This window comes from Oncorhynchus mykiss, chromosome 5 (assembly GCF_057628025.1).
Source record: "Oncorhynchus mykiss isolate SJ-2025 chromosome 5, ASM5762802v1, whole genome shotgun sequence".
In the NCBI taxonomy this organism is placed as follows: domain Eukaryota; kingdom Metazoa; phylum Chordata; class Actinopteri; order Salmoniformes; family Salmonidae; genus Oncorhynchus; species Oncorhynchus mykiss.
This window is the reverse complement of record NC_143026.1, coordinates 10,068,487-10,092,353: the sequence shown is the minus strand read 5'-3', so window position 1 is coordinate 10,092,353 and position 23,867 is coordinate 10,068,487. Positions and strand designations below refer to the sequence as shown.

The following is a 23,867-nucleotide window of genomic DNA, read 5'->3' as shown; positions in this document are numbered from 1 at the left end:
TAAAACAAACATACAGTCAATAATACAGTATAAACAAGTCTATATACGATGTGAGCAAATGAGGTGAGATAAGGGAAGTAAAGGCAAAAAAAAGGCCATGGTGGCAAAGTAAATACAATATAGCAAGTAAAACACTGGAATGGTTGGAAAGGCCCTATAAGTAAGCATGTCACGTTTAGTCTACACCTGTTGTTTACGACGCATGTGACAAATACAATTTGATTTTATACAATTTAGCAATGTCATCAAAGTATTGGGTGTGGCTGTAGACATATTGCAGTGACGTATCGTTCAGTGTGATTCTGGCCGTGCTTCCATTCATTTACTCTGAACAGCGAGAAGAAGCAGGATAGAGTTGCATGGGTGTCGCAGTTCAATAGCCAACCAGCACCATACAACACGAAAATCATGGCAGCAATGGTACAGGACATAAAAGAGAGATTCGACAAGTTTCTTCATGAAAAGAATTTCATGACCGATGCATTGGCAAAGATAGAAGCTAAAACTGGAGTAAACAGGGCCTATATCGCAATCGGTAAGTATTTTGCTGTTATGAGATTGGGAGGGAGGGAGGGGGGGGGGGGACAAGGGATCTATTTATTGAAAAGAACATGAGGGTATGCTGTGAGTTCTGGTAACACAGCCTGCATCGGTCGTGGCACAGTTTGTTATTTTGACAAATAACGTCAAGTCAATATTCTGATCAAATAAATTGTTGTACGTTTTGATGGGCTTTGTCAGAATACAATACGTTTCCATATGAGCATACTGTACACCATTTTTATTTTTTGACTAGATGATATTTAGACAATCACTTATATTAATCGATGACATTTGTAGGCTAATAAACAGATGTTATTATCTTGCAGTTGTCGTCGTCATTCTCGCAATTTACCTGGTTATTGGGTATGGAGCCTCCCTACTGTGCAACCTCATCGGATTTGTTTATCCAGCCTACATATCGTAAGTCTTTTTCTTCTTCTCATAAATTGGTCATTTAGCAAACCAAATATTAAATTGTTGCTGCCCTGTTCTGGGCAAAAAAAAAGCAATTAATGAATTGCGTCATATATGACCCACCCTACCCTGTTCCTCACACGCACGCCCAATAGCATGAACACAATATCACTATGCTGTTTCAACATTGCCCACAAGGCCCAACGGGGAATCAATCGCCCACGTTGCACGGAGAGAGCCTATTTGATCTTGTGAATAATTTTAAACACATTTTGCTTGATGGGTGTTACCAATGTAACGTTAGTCATACAGTAGCCCATGCTGAAGAATAATGTCTGGGTCCAAAGTGCATGTTTACCTTACTATTAGCTTGAGAGTCAGGATTCTTTGAATGACACTGGTAAAGTACTCGGCAATATGCCAGCAGCATCTTACAACAAGTTGTTACATACTAACTAAGGTTCAATTGTAGACAATTGTGTCTGCAGGTCGGGTGTGTGATTGATATCACCTTTAAAAAAAACCTAGAGTCGATGTTCTCGCCTCCGCGGAAATCTAATTAGCACAATACAAAAATCCCCATAAGAATCTGTCAATTTAAACTAGAGAGATGTTTTTTATTTTGCATTAGTTGCGGCTCAATCCACCACATCCGCCAACGTTGCACTTCCGTCTCTGCGGTGAAAGGTGGCAGAGCTAGAGCGGTGTTTGTCAGACCATGAGACGTCCCGGAAATCTCTCTCAAAATCGTCCGTAGCGTCCGAACGATTTGGCCTATAGGACAGACACTAAAGAACAAACTTTCTTTTTTTGAAGGGGGCAGCGGACTACAATCTGTTGTTCCATGTAGTGAATGCGTTTGTATGGGCTAATAGCAGTAAGGACAAAAATAATAATTAAAATATTTAATTATTATTATTTTATTATGCATTAAGGGGTCTTAAAATTCAAAATCAAATACCAAGATTATCCTTGTATGACCTTAAAACAATTCCATATAGCATAGTAGAACCCCCCCCCCCCCCCCCCTCAGAGGCTTAAACTGTTATGGGTTAAAGGCATCTTTCATAAGGTAGTAATGTATGCTTCCTGTGTCTACAGTTGCGTAAAATACTTTTAGTGCAGCAATATGCTATAGCCGTAATCCTATTAAATGTATTGCCACATGATTAACTGGCTACTTTGTGTTGTGGTTCCGCTCTCTATTGTGCAAAAACTGTTGAAACATTAAAATGTCACAATCTAACACTTTTTTTTTTTTGGTGTGGATGATCTAATCAAACTCTAACTCTATGAATGATATAAAATCACTCCTCGGGGTGAGGAGATCACATTTTCTCCCGGACACACTGACCGTATGGATCTGCAATGAGTACTATATTTTAGTTATTCAACATGTAGGCCTAAATGTGGGGCTAAAAAGCAGCCATGAGGCTACTGCTGCTCTTGTGGAGTGTTGCAAGAGACTGGGCAATAAGCACAGAGAGGAAAATCCAGATGCACATGATTAACCACAGAAACAAAACGTAAGTGACTCAGTCATTTGAGTTGCTCCTTGTGATTAACTCTGCATGTCTGGACAAAGTTCAACTGAACTCTGACGTATAGTGTTATCCTCGTACAAGTTATATTATTAAATTCATAACTTGTTTAGATATGGATGAGTTTACAAACGTCAGCGCACACAGTGAAACAACGCAAGTGCTGTTCAATGATAAAAATGGAACACTCACTCTTATTTGGCATGCAAAACATTGAGACAAGACTCACAATTTGCTCTGAACTCCCACTCGTGAGTCAAAATATTACCATGGAAACCTAGTTGTCAGGCCGTATTGTATCTATTATGTTCTTTCTTTAGCCTGTAGCTTAACAGCCTGGCTATTCTTTCCCAAATATAAAATCAATGCGAATTCGTGTTTGTTATGAATCCTGCTCAGTGTGTTCATGTCATCTTGCATGATACTTTTCCATTATGCTTCTAGGCATCCTGTCGCTGACATGGACTTATCCTTTAATTGCAGGATCAAAGCCATTGAGAGTGTAACCAAAGATGATGACACAAAATGGCTGACCTACTGGGTGGTGTATGGAGTGTTCAGCGTGGCAGAGTTCTTTGCTGACATCTTCCTGTCCTGGTTCCCATTTTACTACATGGGAAAGGTAATGCATACTGGTGTTTGTCCTTAACCTCAAGGTCCTGAAGTACAGTGGTTTCCTAATCTTTGATACTATTTGATGAGATTAACATTGAGGGCATGCATGATGTGCAGTGCACATACACCCTCATTTGTCAAACTGTCCTGCTATTGTGAAACCTTCTGAACACAGTTGCCAACATCCAAACACACTCCATAGTTAAATAATTGGCTGAAATGTTTTCAACTTCAAAAGGTGTGAATTCTGAAAATAAATCACACTTACAGTACCTTCAGAAAGTATTCACACCCCTTGACTTTTTTCACATTTTGTTGTTAGTGGGATTAAAATTGTTTTAATTTTAATTTTGTCTAAGATCTAAACAAAACTAATGTCAAAGTAGAAGAACAATGCTAAAATGTGGAAAACAATTCATGAAGAAAAAACATTGCAGTTCTTTTTTTTGGTTTTAAATGACTAAATCACTGATGTCTGTTCAATAATTTGAATTCCAATTTGTTCGTCGTCGTCCCCCCCCTGCGAGCTCAACGCACGCAATGCAGTTTCTCTGGAGCTACACTACCGGTCAAACGTTTTAGAACACATACTTTTTCTTTATTTTGATTATTTATACATAGTAGAATAATAGTGAAGACACCAAAACTATGAAATAACACATATGGAATCATGTAGTAACCAAAAAAGTGCTAAACAAATCATAAAATGTTATATTTGAGATTCTTCAAATAGCCACCCTTTGCCTTGATGACAGCTTTGCACACTCTTGGAATTCTCTTAACCAGCTTAATGAGGTAGTCACATGGAATGCATTTCATTTAACAGGTGGGCCTTGTTAAAAGTTAATTTGTGGAATTTCTTTCCTTCTTAATGCATTTGAGCCAATCAGTTGTGTTGTGACAAGGTAGCGGGGTATACAGAAGATAGCCCTATTTGATAAAAGACCCAAGTCCATATTATGGCATGAACAGCTCAAATAAGCAATGAGAAACAACAGTCCATCATTACTTTAAAACAAAGGTCAGTTGATCTGGAAAATTTCAAGAACCTTTGAAAGTTTCTTCAAGTGCAGTCACAAAAACCATCCAAGCGCTATGATGAAACTGTGTCTCAGAAATGGAAGACCCTGAGTTACCTCTGGTGCAGAGGATAAGTTCAGTAGAGTTACCAGCCTCTGAAATTGCAGCCCAAATAAATGCTTTAGAGTTCAAGTAACAGACACATCTCAAGATCCAACTGTACAGAGGAAAACATGCCTTTATGGTCAAATTGCTGCAAAGAAACCACTACTACAAGACACCAATAAGAAGAAGAGACTTGCTTGGGCCAAAAAACACGAGCAATGGACATTAGACCGGTGGAAATGTGTTATTTTGTCTGGAGTCCAAATTGGAGGTTTTTGGTTCCAACTGCCGTGTCTTTGTGGGATGCAGTGTGGGTGAACAGATTATCTCCACATGTGTATTTCCCACCGTTTTAAGCATGGAAGAGGAGGTGTTATGGTGGTGCTTTGCTGGTGATACTGTCAGTGATGTATTTAGAATTCAAAGCACACTTAACCAGCATGGCTACCACAGCATTCTGCAGCGATATGCCATCGCATCTGGTTTGGGCTTCGTGGGACTATCATTTGTTTTTCAACAGGACAATGACCCAACACACTTCCAGGTTGTGTAAGGGCTATTCTACCAAAAAGGAGAGTGATGGAGTGCTGCATCATATGACCTGGCCTCCACAATCCCCGGACCTCAACCAACTTTTGGGATGAGCCAACAAGTGCTCAGCATATGTTGGTTACTACATGATTCCATATGTGTTATTTCATAGTTTTTATGTCTTCAATATTATTCTACAATGTAGAAAATAGTAAAAAATAAAGAAAAACCCTTGAATGAGTAGGTGTTCTAAAACTTTTGACTGGTAGTGTTTATCAGATCAACAGGCCAATGTTCTACATAGTTTAGCTCATAAAACGTGGTAATTAACTATAATGACCATAATCCATTTCTTATCTACTTGTCCGGTCTGTGTTTCTTTTATGACTGCTACGGAAGAGATGGAGTGCGTTATTTTGAGGGGTATCGGGCATCTCTACCTGAAAACACATGATCTAAGTGATAGTTGGTATTCGGCAGTAATGAAAGTATGCCTTGTTTAGTTTGAAGAACTAGAAAAGTGATTTTTGTCAGACAGCAGATCTATAAAGATGAGATGACTTAGATTGAAATAAAGTAATCAAATAAAACAAATGTAATACACAACAACTGAAATATTTTTTTAAAGTAGACATGATGGCTAATAAGTGATTAGCAGTAATGGGCAGTCACTACCATCATGGAACTTTTATTGTTTTGTTCTGTGTTACAGCATTCAACCTAAATAATCCAAATCAAAAACCTATTTCTTTTATAATCGAAATGAATCTGAACCAATCTAAAAAAGGACTAATCTCTCAGCACTAATATCTTGATTAGATAAGTATTGAACCCAGAGTCAATATGTTATAATCACCTTTTGGCAGCAATTACAGCTTTGAGTCTTTCTGGGGAAGTCTCTTATTACAGCTTTGAGTCTTTCTGGGGAAGTCTTTTAATTAAGAGCTTTCCCCACCTGGATTGTGCAACAATTGCCCGTTTATTATTTTCAAAATTCTTCAAGCTCTGTCAAATTGGTTGTTGATCATTGCTAGATAACCTTTTGCAGGTCTTGCAACATGTAACTTGGCCACTCAGGAACATTCACTGTCTTCTTGGTAAGCAACTCCAGGTTAGATTTGGCCTTGTATTTTAGGTTTGTCCAGCTGATTTAAAAAAAAAAATGTATCTCCCAGTTTCTGGTGGAAAGCAGACTGAAGTAGGTTTTCCTCAGGGATTTTGCCTGTGCTTAGCTCCATTCTGTTTCTTTTTTTTTTATAAAAAAAACCTCCCACAGTCCTTAACAATTACAAGCATACCCATAACATGATGCAGTTACCACTATCCAAGATGGCGTAGCAGTGAAGACGTGTTTTTGTCCTCTCGTGTACTTTTTTATTTTTCGTATTTTTTGTATATATATATTTCAATTTATTTTCAATCTCTTTTCAATTTTTTTATTCGATTATACCTTCCGGTAACCTGCCTCACCCAATGTGATATGGAATCGCTATTATTTTCAGTTTTAGAACACATTCAAGAATCTCCAGAAGCTAACCAGCTAATTAGCTACAAGCTATTTAGTCATTGTTAACCACTTCTAGCGGCTTTTACCTTCTGCACAGATACCAGCCCTGTTTATAGCCTGGATAATACTCACTAGTCTACCAATATCGGACTGTCTCTCCACAACAACGCCGGATTCCTGCCATAATCCCTGGACCACTACTTCTGATCTTCACAGCTTACAGCTAGCTAGCTCACAGCTTGCAGCTAGCTAGATCACAGCTAGCTTTCACTCACTGTGGCACCCAGTACCGAAGCTATCCCCGAGGCCCACCTCCCGGCCTACTCAGCTGTTCACACAAACTCCACTCGTACACGGCTAGAGCCCAAAACTCCACCGGATCCTTGCTGTAAACGCTGGACCGTGGCACCGGATCACCGCTGCTACCGATTGGATATAGTGGCTAACGCCACTGCCACGAAGCTAGCACCAGTTAGCCGTGAGCCAGGCACATCTCCCGGCTAGCAATCTAAATTCCACAATACCTCTTTCACCATCTGGCTTGGAATCTCTGTCGACACGGCGCCCCGCGGCACCACCACGACTGGTCTGCCGACGAATACTCCATCCGCTGTGCCTTCATCCGGCCTCCGTCGGAGCAGACGCTCCTACTAGCCCGGGGCTACTAACTTTAAACGCCGTGTCACTAGCGTAGTGGCGGCTCCCCTGTTTCATCTACTGCTGCCCCCTGGACACTATGATCACCTGGCTACATATCTGATGCCTGCTGGACTGTCCATTAATCACGGTACTCCATTCTGTTAATTTATTTTTTATCTGTCGGCCCCAGCCGCAAACTCAGGCTCTGTGTGTAGTTAATCCGACCCTCTCTGCCTAGTCATCGCCATTTTACCTGCTGTTGTTGTGTTAGCTGATTAGCTGTTGTTGTCTCACCTGTTGTTTTAGCTAGCTCTCCCAATCAACACCTGCGATTACTTTATCATTGGGTTTACTTGATAGCTACCTACACAAATAGCTAGCTAGAACAGTGTTAATAAGATAAATTCATTAAAAAGTCAATATGCCTTGTATACTGTTGTTCAGGTTAGTTATCATTGTTTTAGTTCCACTCTTTATACCTCCTTCGTCCCACCTCCCACACATGCGGTGACCTCACCCATTACAACCAGCATGTCCAGAGACACAACCTCTCTTATCACCCAGTGCCTGGGCTTACGTCCGCTGTACCCGCACCCCACCATACCCCTGTCTTCGCATTATGCCCTGAATATATTCTACCACGGCCAGAAATCTGCTCCTTTTATTCTTTGTCCCCAACGCTCTAGGCGACCAGTTTTGATAGCCTTTAGCCGCACCCTCATCCTACTCCTCTGTTCCACGGGTGATGTGGAGGTAAACCCAGGCCCTGCATGTCCCCAGGCACCCTCATTTGTTGACTTTTGTGATCGAAAAAAGCCTTGGTTTCATGCATGTCAACATCAGAAGCCTCTTCCCTAAGTTTGTTTTACTCACTGCTTTTAGCACACTCTGCCAACCCTGATGTCCTTGCTGTGTCTGAATCCTGGCTTAGGAAGGCCACCAAAAATTCTGAGATTTCCATACCCAACTATAACATTTTCCGTCAAGATAGAACTGCCAAAGGGGGAGGAGTTGCAGTCTACTGCAGAGATAGCCTGCAAAGTAATGTCATACTTTCCAGGTCCATACCCAAACAGTTCGAACTCTCCAGAAATAAGTCTCTCACTGTTGCCGCCTGCTACTGACCCCCCTCAGCACCCAGCTGTGCCCTGGACACCATTTGTGAATTGATCGCCCACCATCTAGCTTCAGAGTTTGTTCTGTTAGGTGACCTAAACTGGGATATGCTTAACACCCCGGCAGTCCTACAATCTAAGCTAGATGCCCTCAATCTCACACAAATCATCAAGGAACCCACCAGGTACAACCCTAAATCTGTAAACAAGGGCACCCTCATAGACGTTATCCTGACCAACTGGCCCTCCAAATACCCCTCTGTCTTCAATCAGGATCTCAGCGATCACTGCCTCATTGCCTGTATCCGCTACGGGTCCGCAGTCAAACGACCACCCCTAATCACTGTCAAACGCTCCCTAAAACACTTCTGCGAACAGGCCTTTCTAATCGACCTGGGCCGGGTATCCTGGAAGGATGTTGACCTCATCCCGTCAGTTGAGGATGCCTGGTCATTCTTTAAAAGTAACTTCCCACCATCTTAGATAAGCATGCTCCGTTAAAAAAAATTCAGAACTAAGAACAGATATAGCCCCTGGTTCTCTCCAGACCTGACTGCCCTCGACCAGCACAAAAACATTCTGTGGCGGACTGCAATAGCATTGAATAGTCCCCGCGATATGCAACTGTTCAGGGAAGTCAGGAACCAATACAGTCAGTCAGGAAAGCAAAGGCCAGCTTTTTCAAGGAAAAATTTGCATCCTGTAGCTCTAACTCCAAAAAGTTCTGGGACACTGTAAAGTCCATGGAGAACAAGAGCACCTCCTCCCAGCTGCCCAGGCTAGGTAACATGGTCACCACTGATAAATCCATGATAATCGAAAACTTCAACAAGCATTTCTCAACGGCTGGCCATGCCTTCCTCCTGGCTACTCCAAACTCGGCCAACAGCTTCACCCCCACCCCCCAGCAGCTACTCGCCCAAGCCTCCCCAACTTCTCCTTTACCCAAATCCAGATAGCAGATGTTCTGAAAGAGCTGCAAAACCTGGACCCGTACAAATCAGCTGGGCTTGACAATCTGGACCCTCTATTTCTGAAACTATCTGCCGCCATTGTCACAACCCCTATTACCAGCCTGTTCAACCTCTCTTTCCTATTGTCTGAGATCCCCAAGGACTGGAAAGCTGCTGCGGTCATCCCCTCTTCAAAGGGGGAGACACCCTGGACCCAAACTGTTACAGACCTATATCCATTCTGCCCTGCCTATCTAAGGTCTTCGAAAGCCAAGTCAACAAACCGATCACTGACCATCTCGAATCCCACCGTACCTTCTCTGCTGTGCAATCTGGTTTCCGAGCCGGTCACAGGTGCACCTCAGCCACGCTCAAGGTACTAAAGATATCATAACCGCTATCAATAAAATACAGTACTGTGCAGCCGTCTTCATCGACCTGGCCAAGGCTTTCGACTCTGTCAGTCACCGTATTCTTATCGGCAGACTCAGTAGCCTCGGTTTTATTAATGACTGCCTTGCCTGGTTCACCAACTACTTTGCAGACAGAGTTCAGGGTGTCAAATTGGAGGGCATGTTGTCCGGTCCTCTGACAGTCTCTATGGTGGTGCCACAGGGTTCAATTCTCGGGCCGACTCTTTTCTCTGTATATATCAATGATGTTGCTCTTGCTGCGGGAGATTCCCTGATCCACCTCTACGCAGACGACACCATTCTGTATACTTCTGGCCCTTCCTTGGACACTGTGCTATCTAACCTCCAAACGAGCTTCAACGCCATACAACACTCCTTCCGTGGCCTCCAACTGCTCTTAAACGCTAGTAACACCAAATGCATGCTTTTCAACCGTTCGCTCCCTGCAACCGCACGCCTGACTAGCATCACCACCCTGGATGGTTCCGACCAAGAATATGTGGACATCTATAAGTACCTAGGTGTCTGGCTAGACTGTAAACTCTCCTTCCAGACTCATATCAAACATCTCCAATCCAAAATCAAATCTAGAATCTGCTTTCTATTTCGCAACAAAGCCTCCTTCACTCACGCCGCCAAACTTACCCTAGTAAAACTGACTATCCTACCGATCCTCGACTTCGGCGATGTCATCTACAAAATGGCTTCCAATACTCTACTCAGCAAACTGGATGCAGTTTATCACAGTGCCATCCGCTTTGTTACTAAAGCACCTTATACCACCCACCACTGTGACCTGTATGCTCTAGTCGGCTGGCCCTCGCTACATATTCGTCGCCAGACCCACTGGCTCCAGGTCATCTACAAGTCCATGCTAGGTAAAGCGCCGCCTTATCTCAGTTCACTGGTCACGATGGCAATACCCACCCGTAGCACTCGCTCCAGCAGGTGTATCTCACTGATCATCCCTAAAGCCAACACCTCATTTGGCCGCCTTTCGTTCCAGTTCTCTGCTGCCTGTGACTGGAACGAATTGCAAAAATCGTTGAAGTTGGAGACTTTTATCTCCCTCACCAACTTCAAACATCTGCTATCTGAGCAGCTAACCGATCGCTGCAGCTGTACATAGTCCATCGGTAAATAGCCCACCCAATTTACCTACCTCATCCCCATACTGTTTTTATTTATTTAATTTTCTGCTCTTTTGCACACCAGTATCACACCAGTACCTGTACATGACCATCTGATCATGTATCACTCCAGTGTTAATCTGCTAAAATTGTAATTATTCGCCTACCTCCTCATTCCTTTTGCACACAATGTATATAGACTCCTTTTTTATTTTTTTTCTACTGTGTTATTGACTTGTTTATTGTTTACTCCATGTGTAACTCTGTGTTGCTGTCTGTTCACACTGCTATGCTTTATCTTGGCCAGGTCGCAGTTGTAAATGAGAACTTGTTCTCAACTAGCCTACCTGGTTAAATAAAGGTGAAATAAAAAAAATAAAAATCCTTGAAATATGGAGTGGTACTCCGTAATGTGTTGGATTTTCCCCAAACATAAGTTAGCATTTAGGACAGAAAGTTAATTGCTTTGCCACATTTTTTGCAGTATTACTTTTCCTTGTTGCACACAGGATGCATGTTTTAGAATATTTTATTCTGTACAGGCTTCTTTCTTTTCACTCTGTCAATCAGGTTAGTATTGTGGAGTAACTACAATGCTGTTGATCCATCCTCAGTTTTATATCACAGCTATTAAACTCTGTAATTGTTTTACAATCACCATTGGCCTCATGGTGAAATCCCTGAGCGGTTTCCTTCCTCTCCGGCAACTGAGTTAGGAAGGATGCCTCTATCTTTGTATTGATACACACAAAAAATGTTTTAAAGACTTATTGCACACAGAGCGAGTTCATGCAACTTATTATGTGACTTGTTTAGCAAATCTTTGCTCCTGAACTTTATTTAGGCTTTCCATATCAAAGGGGTTGAATACTTATTGACTCCAGACATTAGCTTTTAATTTGTAATTAATTTGTAAACATTTCTACATAGTTCCACTTTGACGTTATGGGGTCTTGTGTTTAGGCCAGTGACGACATTTTAAGTTTGTAACACACCAACATTTAGAAAAAGTCCAGGGGTGCAATACTTTCTGAAGGCACAGTAGCTCATCGTTAAGGTATTTAAAAGCATGTTAAATCATAACATTATATGGACTCGATTCAATAACTTAATCTCCTTCCTTAATCTACATCCATCATGTGCTGGTATGAAGCAGATGTACTTATTTCCTTCCCATCTAAATCTCCATGGCAACGGAGCTCATGCCTGCCAGCTTGTGTAATTTGCTAGAGCACTTACTCAGAGATTTATTCTTGGCGGCGTTTCCTGGAAGCATTGGGTGAGAACGTTCTTTTGTTTGTTTCCCCTCAGTGTGCCTTCTTGGTGTGGTGCATGGCTCCAACTCCTTCTAACGGATCCATCCAGATATACACGCGGATCATCCGCCCCATCTTCCTCAAGCACGAGTCCAAGATTGACAACATAGCCAAGGACCTCAAGGGCAAGGCGACAGAGGCTGCGGACAAGTTCAAAGATGAAGGTAGGCACACCGGGCATCTGTTTTCAATGTCTCTCTGAAACACGATGAATCCTTTTTAAAACCGTCTCAGCTTTTGCCCTTTTGAATCTTATCTTTACCATTTTAAAGGATTAAATATGCAGCATCTGCTCTTTGACAGTAGCTGACGGTGATGCCTTTCGCGCTAACAGGTCTTGAGGAATGGGTTCAGACAGTTTTCGGAAATGTAACACGTTTTCTTCATTGCATTATTGAGGAACGGTGAACCTGTCACATTAACAGATTTTAAATGGCCATTGTTGAAATGTCCAATTTTAAAAGGTCAGCATCACATTAATTGGAATGCTCTGGTCTTGACCATTCATTTTCATTGTCAAATTGTCTGTGACTGCTTCTCTGACAGACAGACTGACGGTGTTGTTGAGGTAGGCCTCTTGATAGGCAGACGGTGTTGAGGTAGGTCTCTTGACAGACAGGCAGACACACATATAGTTTTGTTGACGTAGGCCTATTGACTGACAGACAGACAGGCAGAGTTGTTTAGGTATGCCTCTTACGTCTAAAGTGTAATGTTTTTGTTCCACAGCGAAGAAAGCGACGGCGAACATAATGTGGGAGGAGGGGATGAAGAAGGACTCCTAAAGGCGCCGCGAGGACAAAGTTCACAAAGTTCAACAGCATTGTCATCTCTGGAGTGGACTGTGTTACACAGCTCATAAATGTTGCCTTGGATTTTTTTTATTGTTTATTATTTTATAAATTATCTGAAGGATAGCATCTTGGTCTTGCACAGTTTGTCTGTAAAAAAAAAATAAAAAAAACACAGCGATAGATGGTCACGTATCCAAGAGTGATGTAAAACCGTTTGAAACCTTTAACTTGTTTGCGTACCTTTAGGCTGTAATGAGCCAGTGATGTTGTTTCTCCTCCTGCTACGCTTTAAGTACCCAAATAAAATAAAAAAGAAACTTGCTGTTATTTCTCCATTGTTTCTCTCCCTCATTGTGTATGGATTATGGTCTTTTTTACAATGTTATTTTTGGCAGAGAGTTTGTGACGTGTACTAGACCAAAAGCTAACATTTTGGCTGGATTTACTGTTTTGATTTGCATACCTGAACCTCCCCTGTAAATTGGGGCCTGCTTATAGAAGAAAGATACTGATAGAAGATTAACTTTACATGGAAAAGGATTGATTTGCTGATACAAAATCCAACCTAATAAACAGCACAAACACACAAGGCTGGCAGCAGCACAGACTCGGCTGCAGATCAGCATCGCTGGGGCAATTGTAGGGGTTAAGTGACTTGCTCAAGGACACGTTGGCAGATCAGAGATCAGCAGCCATCTGTTGCCAGGTTAGTTCCAGCTTATGTAGCCCGGTCCAGCAGGGTATACTACAAAGCAAGTTAACTTTGACAAACAACCAGAAAGAACCATTTAATTTCTTGTTCATAAAGCTAGATTTAGATATGTGTTTTTGGTTGTTGAGTTAAGTAGATGATGCCAATTTCAAGCATATCCTTCTAAACAAAACTTCTTCTGAATAGGCAAGTTAGCAGGCTAACTCATTGATCCTGTTTTGACGTATACCCCTCTGGGCTTGAAGCAGAAACATTCCCATGTATCCTTTGGTAACACGATAGACTGATGAATGAGGAACAATTGATGTACATTCATGATCAATAATGGAAAAACAATGTTTTGTCTGTTTATTGGTTAGAGATGCAGAGGTGAAAGGTAGATGAGTGCTGAACCCTTGCTGTCAGCGGTGCATGAGATGCTAGAATATTCAATGGTGGGAAAAGTACCCAATTGTCATACTTAAATGTTACTCTAGTAAAAGTGAAAGTCACCCAGTACAATACTACTTGAGTAACAGTATTTGGTTGTAAATATACTCAAGTATCAAAAGTATAAATGATTTCAAATTTCTTATATGGCAGACGGACCCATTTTGTTTTGAAAATGTACGGGATAGCCAGGGGCACACTCCAACACTCACAAAAGATGTATTTGTGTTTAGTGAGTCTGCCAGATCAGAGGCAGTACAGATGGCCACGTGTTCTCTGTTTAGTGAGTCTGTTAGATCAGAGGGATTGTTTTATTTAACTAGGCAAGTCAGATAAGAACAAATTCTTATTTACAATGACGGCCTACCAGGGAACAGTGGGTTAACTGCCTTGTTCAGGGGCAGAACGACAGATTTTTACCTTGTCAGCTCTGGGATTTGATCCAGCAACTTTTCAGTTACTGGCCCAACGCTCAGAGGCTACCTGCAGGGATGTTCTCTGTTTAGTGAGTCTGTCAGATCAGAAGCAGTAGGGATGACCAGGGATGTTCTCTTGATAAGTGTATGAATTGGATCATGTTCCTGTCCTGCTAGCCATTCAACATGTAATGAGTACTTTTGAGTGTCAGGGAAAATGTACGGAGTAAAAAGTACATTATTTTCTTTAGGAGTGTGGTAAAAGTAAAAGTAGTCAAAAATATAAAGAGTAAGGTAAAGTACAGATATCAAAAAAAAAAAAAGACTTAAGTATTTTCACTTAAGTACTTTATACCACTGAGAATATTGAGTGTTCTCTCCCTCCCTCCACTTTATGTCACGTGTACCTGTAGGCCTGGCGCTGTGTTCAAGGATTGTCAACAAGAAACCATTACCAGGTAACCAGTATCATATTTGGGAAATGTTTTTAAGCATGATATCAGTGCAACATTGCCAGTGTCCTGGTTGTCCATGAAATGAAGGGTGAAAGGAAGCCTACTCGGTGTTGGGGACAGTGGGAGGGGCCATTGTAATGTGGTGCATTGGTGTGAGCAGCAGCACGTATCTCCATGGTTTCTGATAGAGGTGTGATGAAGTCAGTGGTTTTCCCTCTCGCTTTAGGTGCAACCTGACTGTCATTTTTCTGTGCGTTGTTGGGAATTATAAACCGGTAGTATTCATCCTGCTCTAACGCCATCAACCACCTAGTTCAACGCGGACGAGTGTAGCAGGTTCACTGTAGCAGTCAAACTTTAGTACGGTGCTTTCCATCTTGTCGACACGAACACACTTTTCATATTTGACTATACTTTTTCAAACGTTATCCTCGTCGCCATTGTTCAACCCTATACTTACAACTTGTGCTAAATTAGGATATTATACTCAATTGAATAACCCGGACTCGGGGACATTTCAACACGTCTTTACTCCATGACTGTGTAAACGGTGTAACAAGAGCCTAGCATTTATTTCCCAAAGAAAAAAAACATGCATCAAAAATTAGAAATCAGAAATTACATTTATTTTTATGTAACTTCTAATTGTGCTTACCGAACATAATTTTCTGCTCGCTTTCAAGAGAAATGAAACTACCGATGTCTAATAAATGTAACTTCTACTTTCTGACGTTGTCTATGATGCATGGATTTTTTTTTATTCCGAAAATAATGCTGGGTTCTTGTTACACAGTCATGGAGTGAAGACGTGTCGAAATGTACATCGTAGCCAGACAAATACAGAAACACTATGCTCATGAACTGCATCTCTGAATTACTGTCACATGTGTATTTTATTTGCATTTTGGAACATATTGCACAATAGGCTCTAACGTTTTTACCAGGCTATAAATGTATCCCGTTCGCGATTCACAACACACATATAACTTTGATACGCTCGAGGTATATACACTGCAAACTTTCACCCAATGACCTTTTGCTAAGCCTGGCCCCAGCGTTTTGGGAAACCAATTGCAGTGCTCCAATGGATAGCAGCTGTCTTCCAGTCCGACACTTTGGACAAGCTCACGTTTAAAACGCATGAGCGCCATTGAAGGCTGTGGCAAAAACTGCGGTTTCTTCAAAAAATGTATGTTTAAATGGATAAATAATTGAACAGTGCATCATGATTACTTGCTACTCTGATTTATGAATTGCAGAGCCTGTTGAGAGTATTTTTCCAATCCAAAATGTTACTTTTGTAACATTGTTTGCTAGCTCAGCTGGTTAGCTAGCTCTGTCTCATTGATCACCAAACGTTTCTAACGCCTGTTATCTACTAGGGATGTGCTTCTCTCCTTAACAATTCGATACCCATCAAGATGCATAGTCTCTGATACGTGTTAGATTTTTTTGTTTTGTTGCATGAACATTCATTTTAAAATAATGCTGATGGAAGCTCAGGAGTTGGGCCTCTGAGCTGGATCTGTCTGAGATGACTTCTCTAAACTGTGGCCCTCTGTGTGTGTGTGGGGGGGGGGGGCCTCAGTTGAGCCAGTGGGCTGACAGCGATGTCATCTACAAAATGGCTTCTAATACTCTACTCAGCAAACTGGATGCAGTTTATCACAGTGCCATCCGCTTTGTTACTAAAGCACCTTATACCACCCACCACTGCGACCTGTATGCTCTAGTCGGCTGGCCCTCGCTACATATTCGTCGCCAGACCCACTGGCTCCAGGTCATCTACAAGTCCATGCTAGGTAAAGCTCCGCCTTATCTCAGTTCACTGGTCACGATGGCAACACCCACCCGTAGCACGCGCTCCAGCAGGTGTATCTCACTGATCATCCCTAAAGCCAACACCTCATTTGGCCGCCTTTCGTTCCAGTTCTCTGCTGCCTGTGACTGGAACGTATTGCAAAAATCGCTGAAGTTGGAGACTTTTATCTCCCTCACCAACTTCAAACATCTGCTATCTGAGCAGCTAACCGATCGCTGCAGCTGTACATAGTCCATCGGTAAATAGCCAACCCAATTTTACCTACCTCATCCCCATACTGTTTATATTTATTTACTTTTCTGCTCTTTTGCACACCAGTATCTCTACCTGTACATGACCATCTGATCATTTATCACTCCAGTGTTAATCTGCAAAATTTTTAATTATTTGCCTACCTCCTCATGCCTTTTGCACACAATGTATATAGACTCTCTTTTTTTTCTACTGTGTTATTGACTTGTTAATTGTTTACTCCATGTGTAACTCTGTGTTGTCTGTTCACACTGCTATGCTTTATCTTGGCCAGGTCGCAGTTGCAAATGAGAACTTGTTCTCAACTAGCCTAACTGGTTAAATAAAGGTGAAATAAATAAAACATTTACATAAGTATTCAGACCCTTTACTCAGTACTTTGTTGAAGCACCGTTGGCAGCTATTTCAGCATCAAGTTTTCTTGATTATGAAGCTACAAGCATATCACACCTGTATTCGGGGAGTTTCTCTCATTCTTCTCAGCAGATCATCTCAAGCTCGGTCAGGTTGGATGGGGAGTGTCGCTGCACAGCTATTTGCAGGTCTCTCCAGAGATGTTCGATCGGGTTCAAGTCCGGCTCTTGTTGTCCTGTTGGAAGGTGAACCTTCGCCCCAGTCAGGTCCTGAGCGCTCTGGAACAGGTTTTCATCAAGAATCACTCTGTACTTTGCTCTGTTCACCTTTCTCTTGATCTTGACTAGTCACCCAGTCCCTGCCACTGAAAAACATCCCCACAGCATAATGCCGCCACCACCATGCTTCACCGTAGGGATGGTGCCAAGTTTCCTCCAGACGTGACGCTTGGCATTCAGGCCAAGGAGTTCAATCTTGGTTTCATCAGACCAGAGAATCTTGTTTCTCATGGTCTGAGAGTCCTTTAGGTGCCTTTTGGCAAACTCCAAGCGGGCTATCATGTGCCTTTAACTGAGGAGCGGCTTTTGTCTGGCCACTCTACCATAAAGGCCTGATTGGTGGAGTGCAGCAGAGATGGTTGTCCTTCTGGAAGGTTCTCCCATCTTCACAGAGGAACTCTGGAGCTCTGTCACAGTGACCATCGGGTTCTTGGTCACCTCCCTAACCAAGGCCCTTCTCCCCCGATTGCTCAGTTTGGCCGGGCGGACAACTCTAGGACGAGTCTTGATGGTTCCAAACTTCTTCCATTTAAGAATGATGGAGGCCACTGTGTTCTTCGGGACCTTCAATGCTTCAAACATTTTTTGGTACCCTTCCCCAGACACAATCCTGTCTCTGAGCTCTACGGACAATTCCTTCGACCTCATGGCTTGGTATTTGCTCTGACATGCCTTGTCAACTGTGGGACCTTATATAGACAGGTGTTTGTCTTTCCAAATCATGTCCAATCAATTGAATTTACCACAGGTGGACTCCAATCAAGTTGTAGAAACATCAAGGATGATTAATGTAGACAGGATGCACCCGAGTTAAATTTAGAGTCTCATAGCAAAGGGTCTGAATACTTGTAAATAAGGTATCTGTTTTTCAAAAAACTGTTTTCGCTTTGTCATTATGGGGTATTGATGAGAAAAAAATGTAATCCATTTTAGAATAAGGCGTAACGTAACAAAATGTGGAAAAAGTCAAGGGGTCTGAATGCACTGTATATTTAGAAATCAAACTTTATTTGTCACATGCGCCCGAATACAACAAGTGTAGACCTTATCGTGAATTGCTTACTTACAAGCCCTTAACCAACAGCGCAGTTCAGGAAGACTTAAGAAAATATTTATGAAATAAAAAAAATTTAAAAAATTAACACAATAACAAGGCTAGAGGTCATTTGGTACAGGTTAGAGGTCATTTGTACATGTAGGTAGGGGTGAAGTGGGGGGGGGGGGGGGGGGGGGGGTGAAGTGACTATGCATAGAAGTATCAGCAGTGTACAAAACTAATTGGGGGGGGGGTTCAATGTAATTGTCCAGTGGCCATTTGATTATTTGTTCAGCAGTCTTATGGCTTGGGGGTAAAAGCTGCTAAGGAGCCTTTTGTTCCTAGACTTGGTGCTCTGGTACCGCTTGCCATGCGATAGCAGCAAAAACAGTCTATGATTTGGGTGACTGGAGTCTAACAATTTTATGGGCTTTCCTCTGACACCGCCGATATAGGCGCGGTCCTGGATTGCAGGAAGCTTGGCCCCAGTGATGTACTGGGCCGTACGCACTTAGCATGGCATTTAGCCAATGAATATAATGCAGCTTTGAATTCATTGGTCATGACTGTGTGACTAAACACGTCTCCAACTCAATCATCAAGTTGGCTGATGACACAACAGTGGTAGGCCTGATTACCAACAACAATGAGATAGCCTACTACTACTCCTGGCGGAGTGGTGCCAGGAAAATAACCTCTCCCACAATGTCAACAAAACGAAAGAGCTGATCTGGGACTACAGGAGACCACAGAGACAACACGCCCCATTCACATCGACGTGGCCCCAGTGGAGGGTAAAAAGCTTCAAGTTCCTTGGTGGGCACATCACAGAGGACCTGAAATGGTCCCACCACACAACACCGTGGTGAAGAAGGCGCAATAGTGCCTCTTCAACCTAAGGAGAACATTTCAGCTTGGCCCCTAACGGTATGTTTTGACCATAAGCGGAGCCTCCGCTTGACAACCCTTTGCTCCAAAATAAACATTTAGAATGCGTGTGCTTGGCCGGTGAGCTTGTTCCGAAAAGACGTCGAGTCGCAAACTAGCGCTCATTGAGGGGAGGGTCGAGGGTTCGAGACCTGCCCCCTGCAGTGTCATTACAGTATTTACAGTATTGTAATGAACAGCAGGGAGCAGGTCTCGAACCCTCGACCTTCTAGCCCTTGGTCCGGCGCGCTATCGACTGTGCCGCAAAGGCATGCTCGAGTTCCGCGCTCATAAACCCAGGGTCGTTACAGTATTATTAGCTAGCTAGCTACAACAGGCAATTGTGTGTAGGCTAATGAGCTGCTAGCTAGCCAGCTAGACAACTTTACATACTATAGCTAAGTGAAATATAATCAGCTAGCAAACTTCATATTAGCTTGTTGTCTTGATGTAGGCCTATTTATCATTGTAAATTAAAAAGGCCTACTCTAAATTTCAACAGGGTGAAAGCATGTCCTGCTCCAGCTGTCAGACAAGGGAGTAGGTCTATTAGCTAGTTAGATAGGGCAGGTTGTGGGATGACATAGTGTATTAAAATATTCTACAGTTCTAGTCCTTGATAGGAAAACCATGAAGACAAACAGAGATAATAGTCAGGGCTGTCTAATTGCAATATAATGGAGCCTGTTTGTGTTGTTGTCTCTCCTCAGCTGTGAAACACTGTCTGCAGATGAAGAGGTCCCAGTGAATGTCCCAAGAACCTGCTGGCACATCCTCGTATACCATGGATTGTATACGTTAGCACATGTTATATACAACAATACAGTTAAAAGTCACACACAATTTAGACTACAAACCTATTACAACTGTAGCAGGCCAATCCTTCTCCTGGAGGTATGCTGGGTGTGCAGGTTTCTTTCTGTTCAAGCCCAGCACTAACACATTTGATTAAAATGATCAAACCGAATGAGTTGATAATAATGTGTATTATTGGTGGGAAGTAGAAGTCTGCTCACCCAGTAGATCAGGGAGTGGATCAAGGTTTGTCACAACTGGTATGGACTTTCTTTGTTCACCTGAAACGATGCTTTAGTAATTATAGCCTCCTTACTAAGATGTCTAATATTTACAAACAAGTTAGCTAATTTGTACATTTTGAAATTATATGTTTAAACTTGTTTTTAATTGTTAATTTAAAAAACATTATTCAAGATGAACTAGTGTCAATGTTCATTAATCACAGATCATAGTTCTACAATAAAAAGGTGTGAAGGTGTGTTTTTTAACTGAACATTGTTTTTGTACAGTTGTGAGAGCTCCAATGGGAGCTCCACTGTCTCAGGATATCAGCCATGTGAACCCATTTAGCTGCTTATCATAATGGCATGCATTACCAATACAGCCATAGACCTACATACAGTATGATGGCATTACTGGCCTAATGGGCATATGCAATCAATGTGCCCCTTGTCATTGTACATCTGAGACAGAGAATAGCTGAACTCACAAATCATCCCCATATCGTTGAGATAAGCTATATGTTCTCAATTGTAAATGATACCACTAGATAATGTATGAGGGTAACACGAGCCAGATTTTTTACTCTTTTTTTTTTTACATGAAATTGTTAAGTGCAAATCCAACCCTTGCATTCTATATAGGTAAAGTACATGAAAAATAAGGAGCTTACAATTAGTCTAAGGAAAATAACAGGGTGTGCAGAGCGTTAATTCTACATCTTTTTTTCTGCTGAGAATTATTTTAGAATATAGAGACAATCTGAAGGTCAATGGCATGGAGGAGGATTGCAGGTGTAACAGGGTTGAAAAAGACATCCTTAGTTGTATAAGTTTTGTCATAATTAAGCAGCCAGGTTATGAATATGTATTTATAGTTGTAGAACCACCTGCTGTATTATTTGAGTAACTGCATCCCGTGTGTGTATATATATATAAAGTTTGGATACACCGACTCATTCAAGGGTTTATCCTACATTTTTACTATTTTCTACATTATAGAATATTAGTGAAGACATCAAAACTATGAAATAACAGATGGAATCATGTTAACAAAAAAAGTGTAATTTCTCTTTGCTTATTTGAGCTGTTCTTGCCATAATATGGACTTGGTCTTTTACCAAATAGGGCTGTCTTCTTTATACCTCCCCTACCTTATCACAACACAAGTTATTGGCTCAAACGCATTAAAAGGAAATAAATTCCACAAATGTACTTTTAACAAGGCACACCTGTTAATTGAAATACATTCCAGGTGACTACCTCATGAAGCTGGTTGAGAGAATGCCAAGAGTGTGCAAAGCTGTCATCAAGGCAAAGGGTGGCTACTTTGAAGAATCTCAAATATATTTGGATTTGTTTAACACTTTTTTGATCACTACATGATTCCATACGTGTTATTTCATAGTTTTGATGTCTTCACTATTATTATACAATGTAGAAAATAGTAAAAATAAAGAAAAAAAACTTGAATGAGTATGTGTGTCCAAACTCTTGACTGGTACTGTGTATATATATCAATAAATATATATATATATATATATACACACACATACACAGTGGCAAGAAGAAGTATGTGAACCCTTTGGAAATACCTGGATTTCTGCATAAACTGGTCATAAAATTTGTCACAACAATAGACAAACAGCCTGCTTAAACTAATAACACACAAACAATGTGTTTTCATGTCTTTATTGAACACACCGTGTAAACACTCACAATGCAGGGTGGAAAACGTATGTGAACACTTGGGTGTAATAACTGGTTGACCCTCCTTTGGCAGCAATAACTCAACCAAATGTATTCCGTAATTGCGGATCAGACCTGCACAGCAGTCAGGAGGGAATTTGGACCATTCATCTTTACAGAACTGTTTCAGTTCAGCAATATTCTTAGGATGTCTGGTGTGAACCGCTCGAGGTCCTACCACAGCATTTTAAATTGGGTTGAGGTCAGGACTCTGACTGGGCCTCTCCAGAAGGCGTATTTTCTTCTGTTGAAGCCATTCTGTTGTTGATTTACTTCTGTGTTTTGGGTCGTGGTCCTGTTGCATCACCCAACGTCAGTTGAGCTTCAAGTTCGAGCTTAAGTTCAAGCTTCAAGTTCAAGCTATGCCAGCAGCATACCACTGCTGGCTTGCTTCAAATCAAATCAAATTGTATTTGTCACATACACATGGTTAGCAGATGTTAATGCGAGTGTAGCGAAATGCTTGTGCTTCTAGTTCCGACAATGCAGTAATAACCAACAAGTAATCTAACTAACAATTCCAAAACTACTGTTTTATACACACAAGTGTAAGGGGATAAAGAATATGTAAATAAAGATATATGAATGAGTGATGGTACAGAGCGGCATAGGCAAGATACAGTAGATGGTATCGAGTACAGTATATACATATGAGATGAGTATGTAAACAAAGTGGCATAGTTAAAGTGGCTAGTGATACATGTATTACATAAAGATGCAGTAGATGATATAGAGTACAGAGAGATATAGAGTACAGTATATACGTATACATATGAGATGAATAATGTAGGGTATGTAAACATTATATTAGGTAGCATTGTTTAAAGTGGCTAGTGATATATTTTACATAATATCCCATCAATTCCCATTATTAAAGTGGCTGGAGTTGAGTCAGTGTGTTGGCAGCAGCCACTCAATGTTAGTGGTGGCTGTTTAACAGTCTGATGGCCTTGAGATAGAAGCTGTTTTTCAGTCTCTCGGTCCCAGCTTTGATGCACCTGTACTGACCTCGCCTTCTGGATGAAAGTGGTGAACAGGCAGTGGCTCGGGTGGTTGTTGTCCTTGATGATCTTTATGGCCTTCCTGTAACATCGGGTGGTGTAGGTGTCCTGGAGGGCAGGTAGTTTGCCCCCGGTGATGCGTTGTGCAGACCTCACTACCCTCTGGAGAGCCTTACGGTTGTGGGCGGAGCAGTTGCCGTACCAGGCGGTGATACAGCCTGCCAGGATGCTCTCGATTGTGAATCTGTAGAAGTTTGTGAGTGCTTTTGGTGACAAGCCGAATTTCTTCAGCCTCCTGAGGTTGAAGAGGCGCTACTGCGCCTTCTTCACGATGCTGTCCGTGTGGGTGGACCAATTCAGTTTGTCTGTGATGTGTATGCCGAGGAACTTAAAACTTGCTACCCTCTCCACTACTGTTCCATCGATGTGGATAGGGGGGTGTTCCCTCTGCTGTTTCCTGAAGTCCACAATCATCTCCTTAGTTTTGTTGACGTTGAGTGTGAGGTTATTTTCCTGACACCACACTCCGAGGGCCCTCACCTCCTCCCTGTAGGCCGTCTCGTCGTTGTTGGTAATCAAGCCTACCACTGTTGTGTCGTCCGCAAACTTGATGATTGAGTTGGAGGCGTGTGTGGCCACGCAGTCGTGGGTGAACAGGGAGTACAGGAGAGGGCTCAGAACGCACCCTTGTGGGGCCCCAGTGTTGAGGATCAGTGGGGTGGAGATGTTGTTGCCTACCCTCACCACCTGGGGGCGGCCCGTCAGGAAGTCCAGTACCCAGTTG

At 42.0% G+C, this 23,867-nt stretch overlaps 1 protein-coding gene and 1 long non-coding RNA gene across 2 annotated transcripts; both read left to right on the top strand.

Moving 5' to 3' along the window:
* Positions 1-324: 324 nt before the first annotated feature.
* reep5 (receptor accessory protein 5) lies at positions 325-12,965 on the top strand. The gene is given in 5 exon segments (NM_001165180.1): positions 325-535; positions 870-963; positions 2,982-3,120; positions 11,838-12,006; positions 12,572-12,965. Coding segments are annotated over 5 exon segments (585 nt in total). The 5' UTR covers positions 325-408; the 3' UTR covers positions 12,628-12,965.
* Positions 12,966-18,995: 6,030 nt separating this feature from the next.
* Positions 18,996-20,593, top strand: LOC110522838 (uncharacterized). The gene is made up of 2 exons (XR_002473370.3): positions 18,996-19,317; positions 20,028-20,593. It is a non-coding gene; the product is annotated as an uncharacterized LOC110522838 (long non-coding RNA).
* The last annotated feature ends 3,274 nt before the right edge of the window (positions 20,594-23,867 follow it).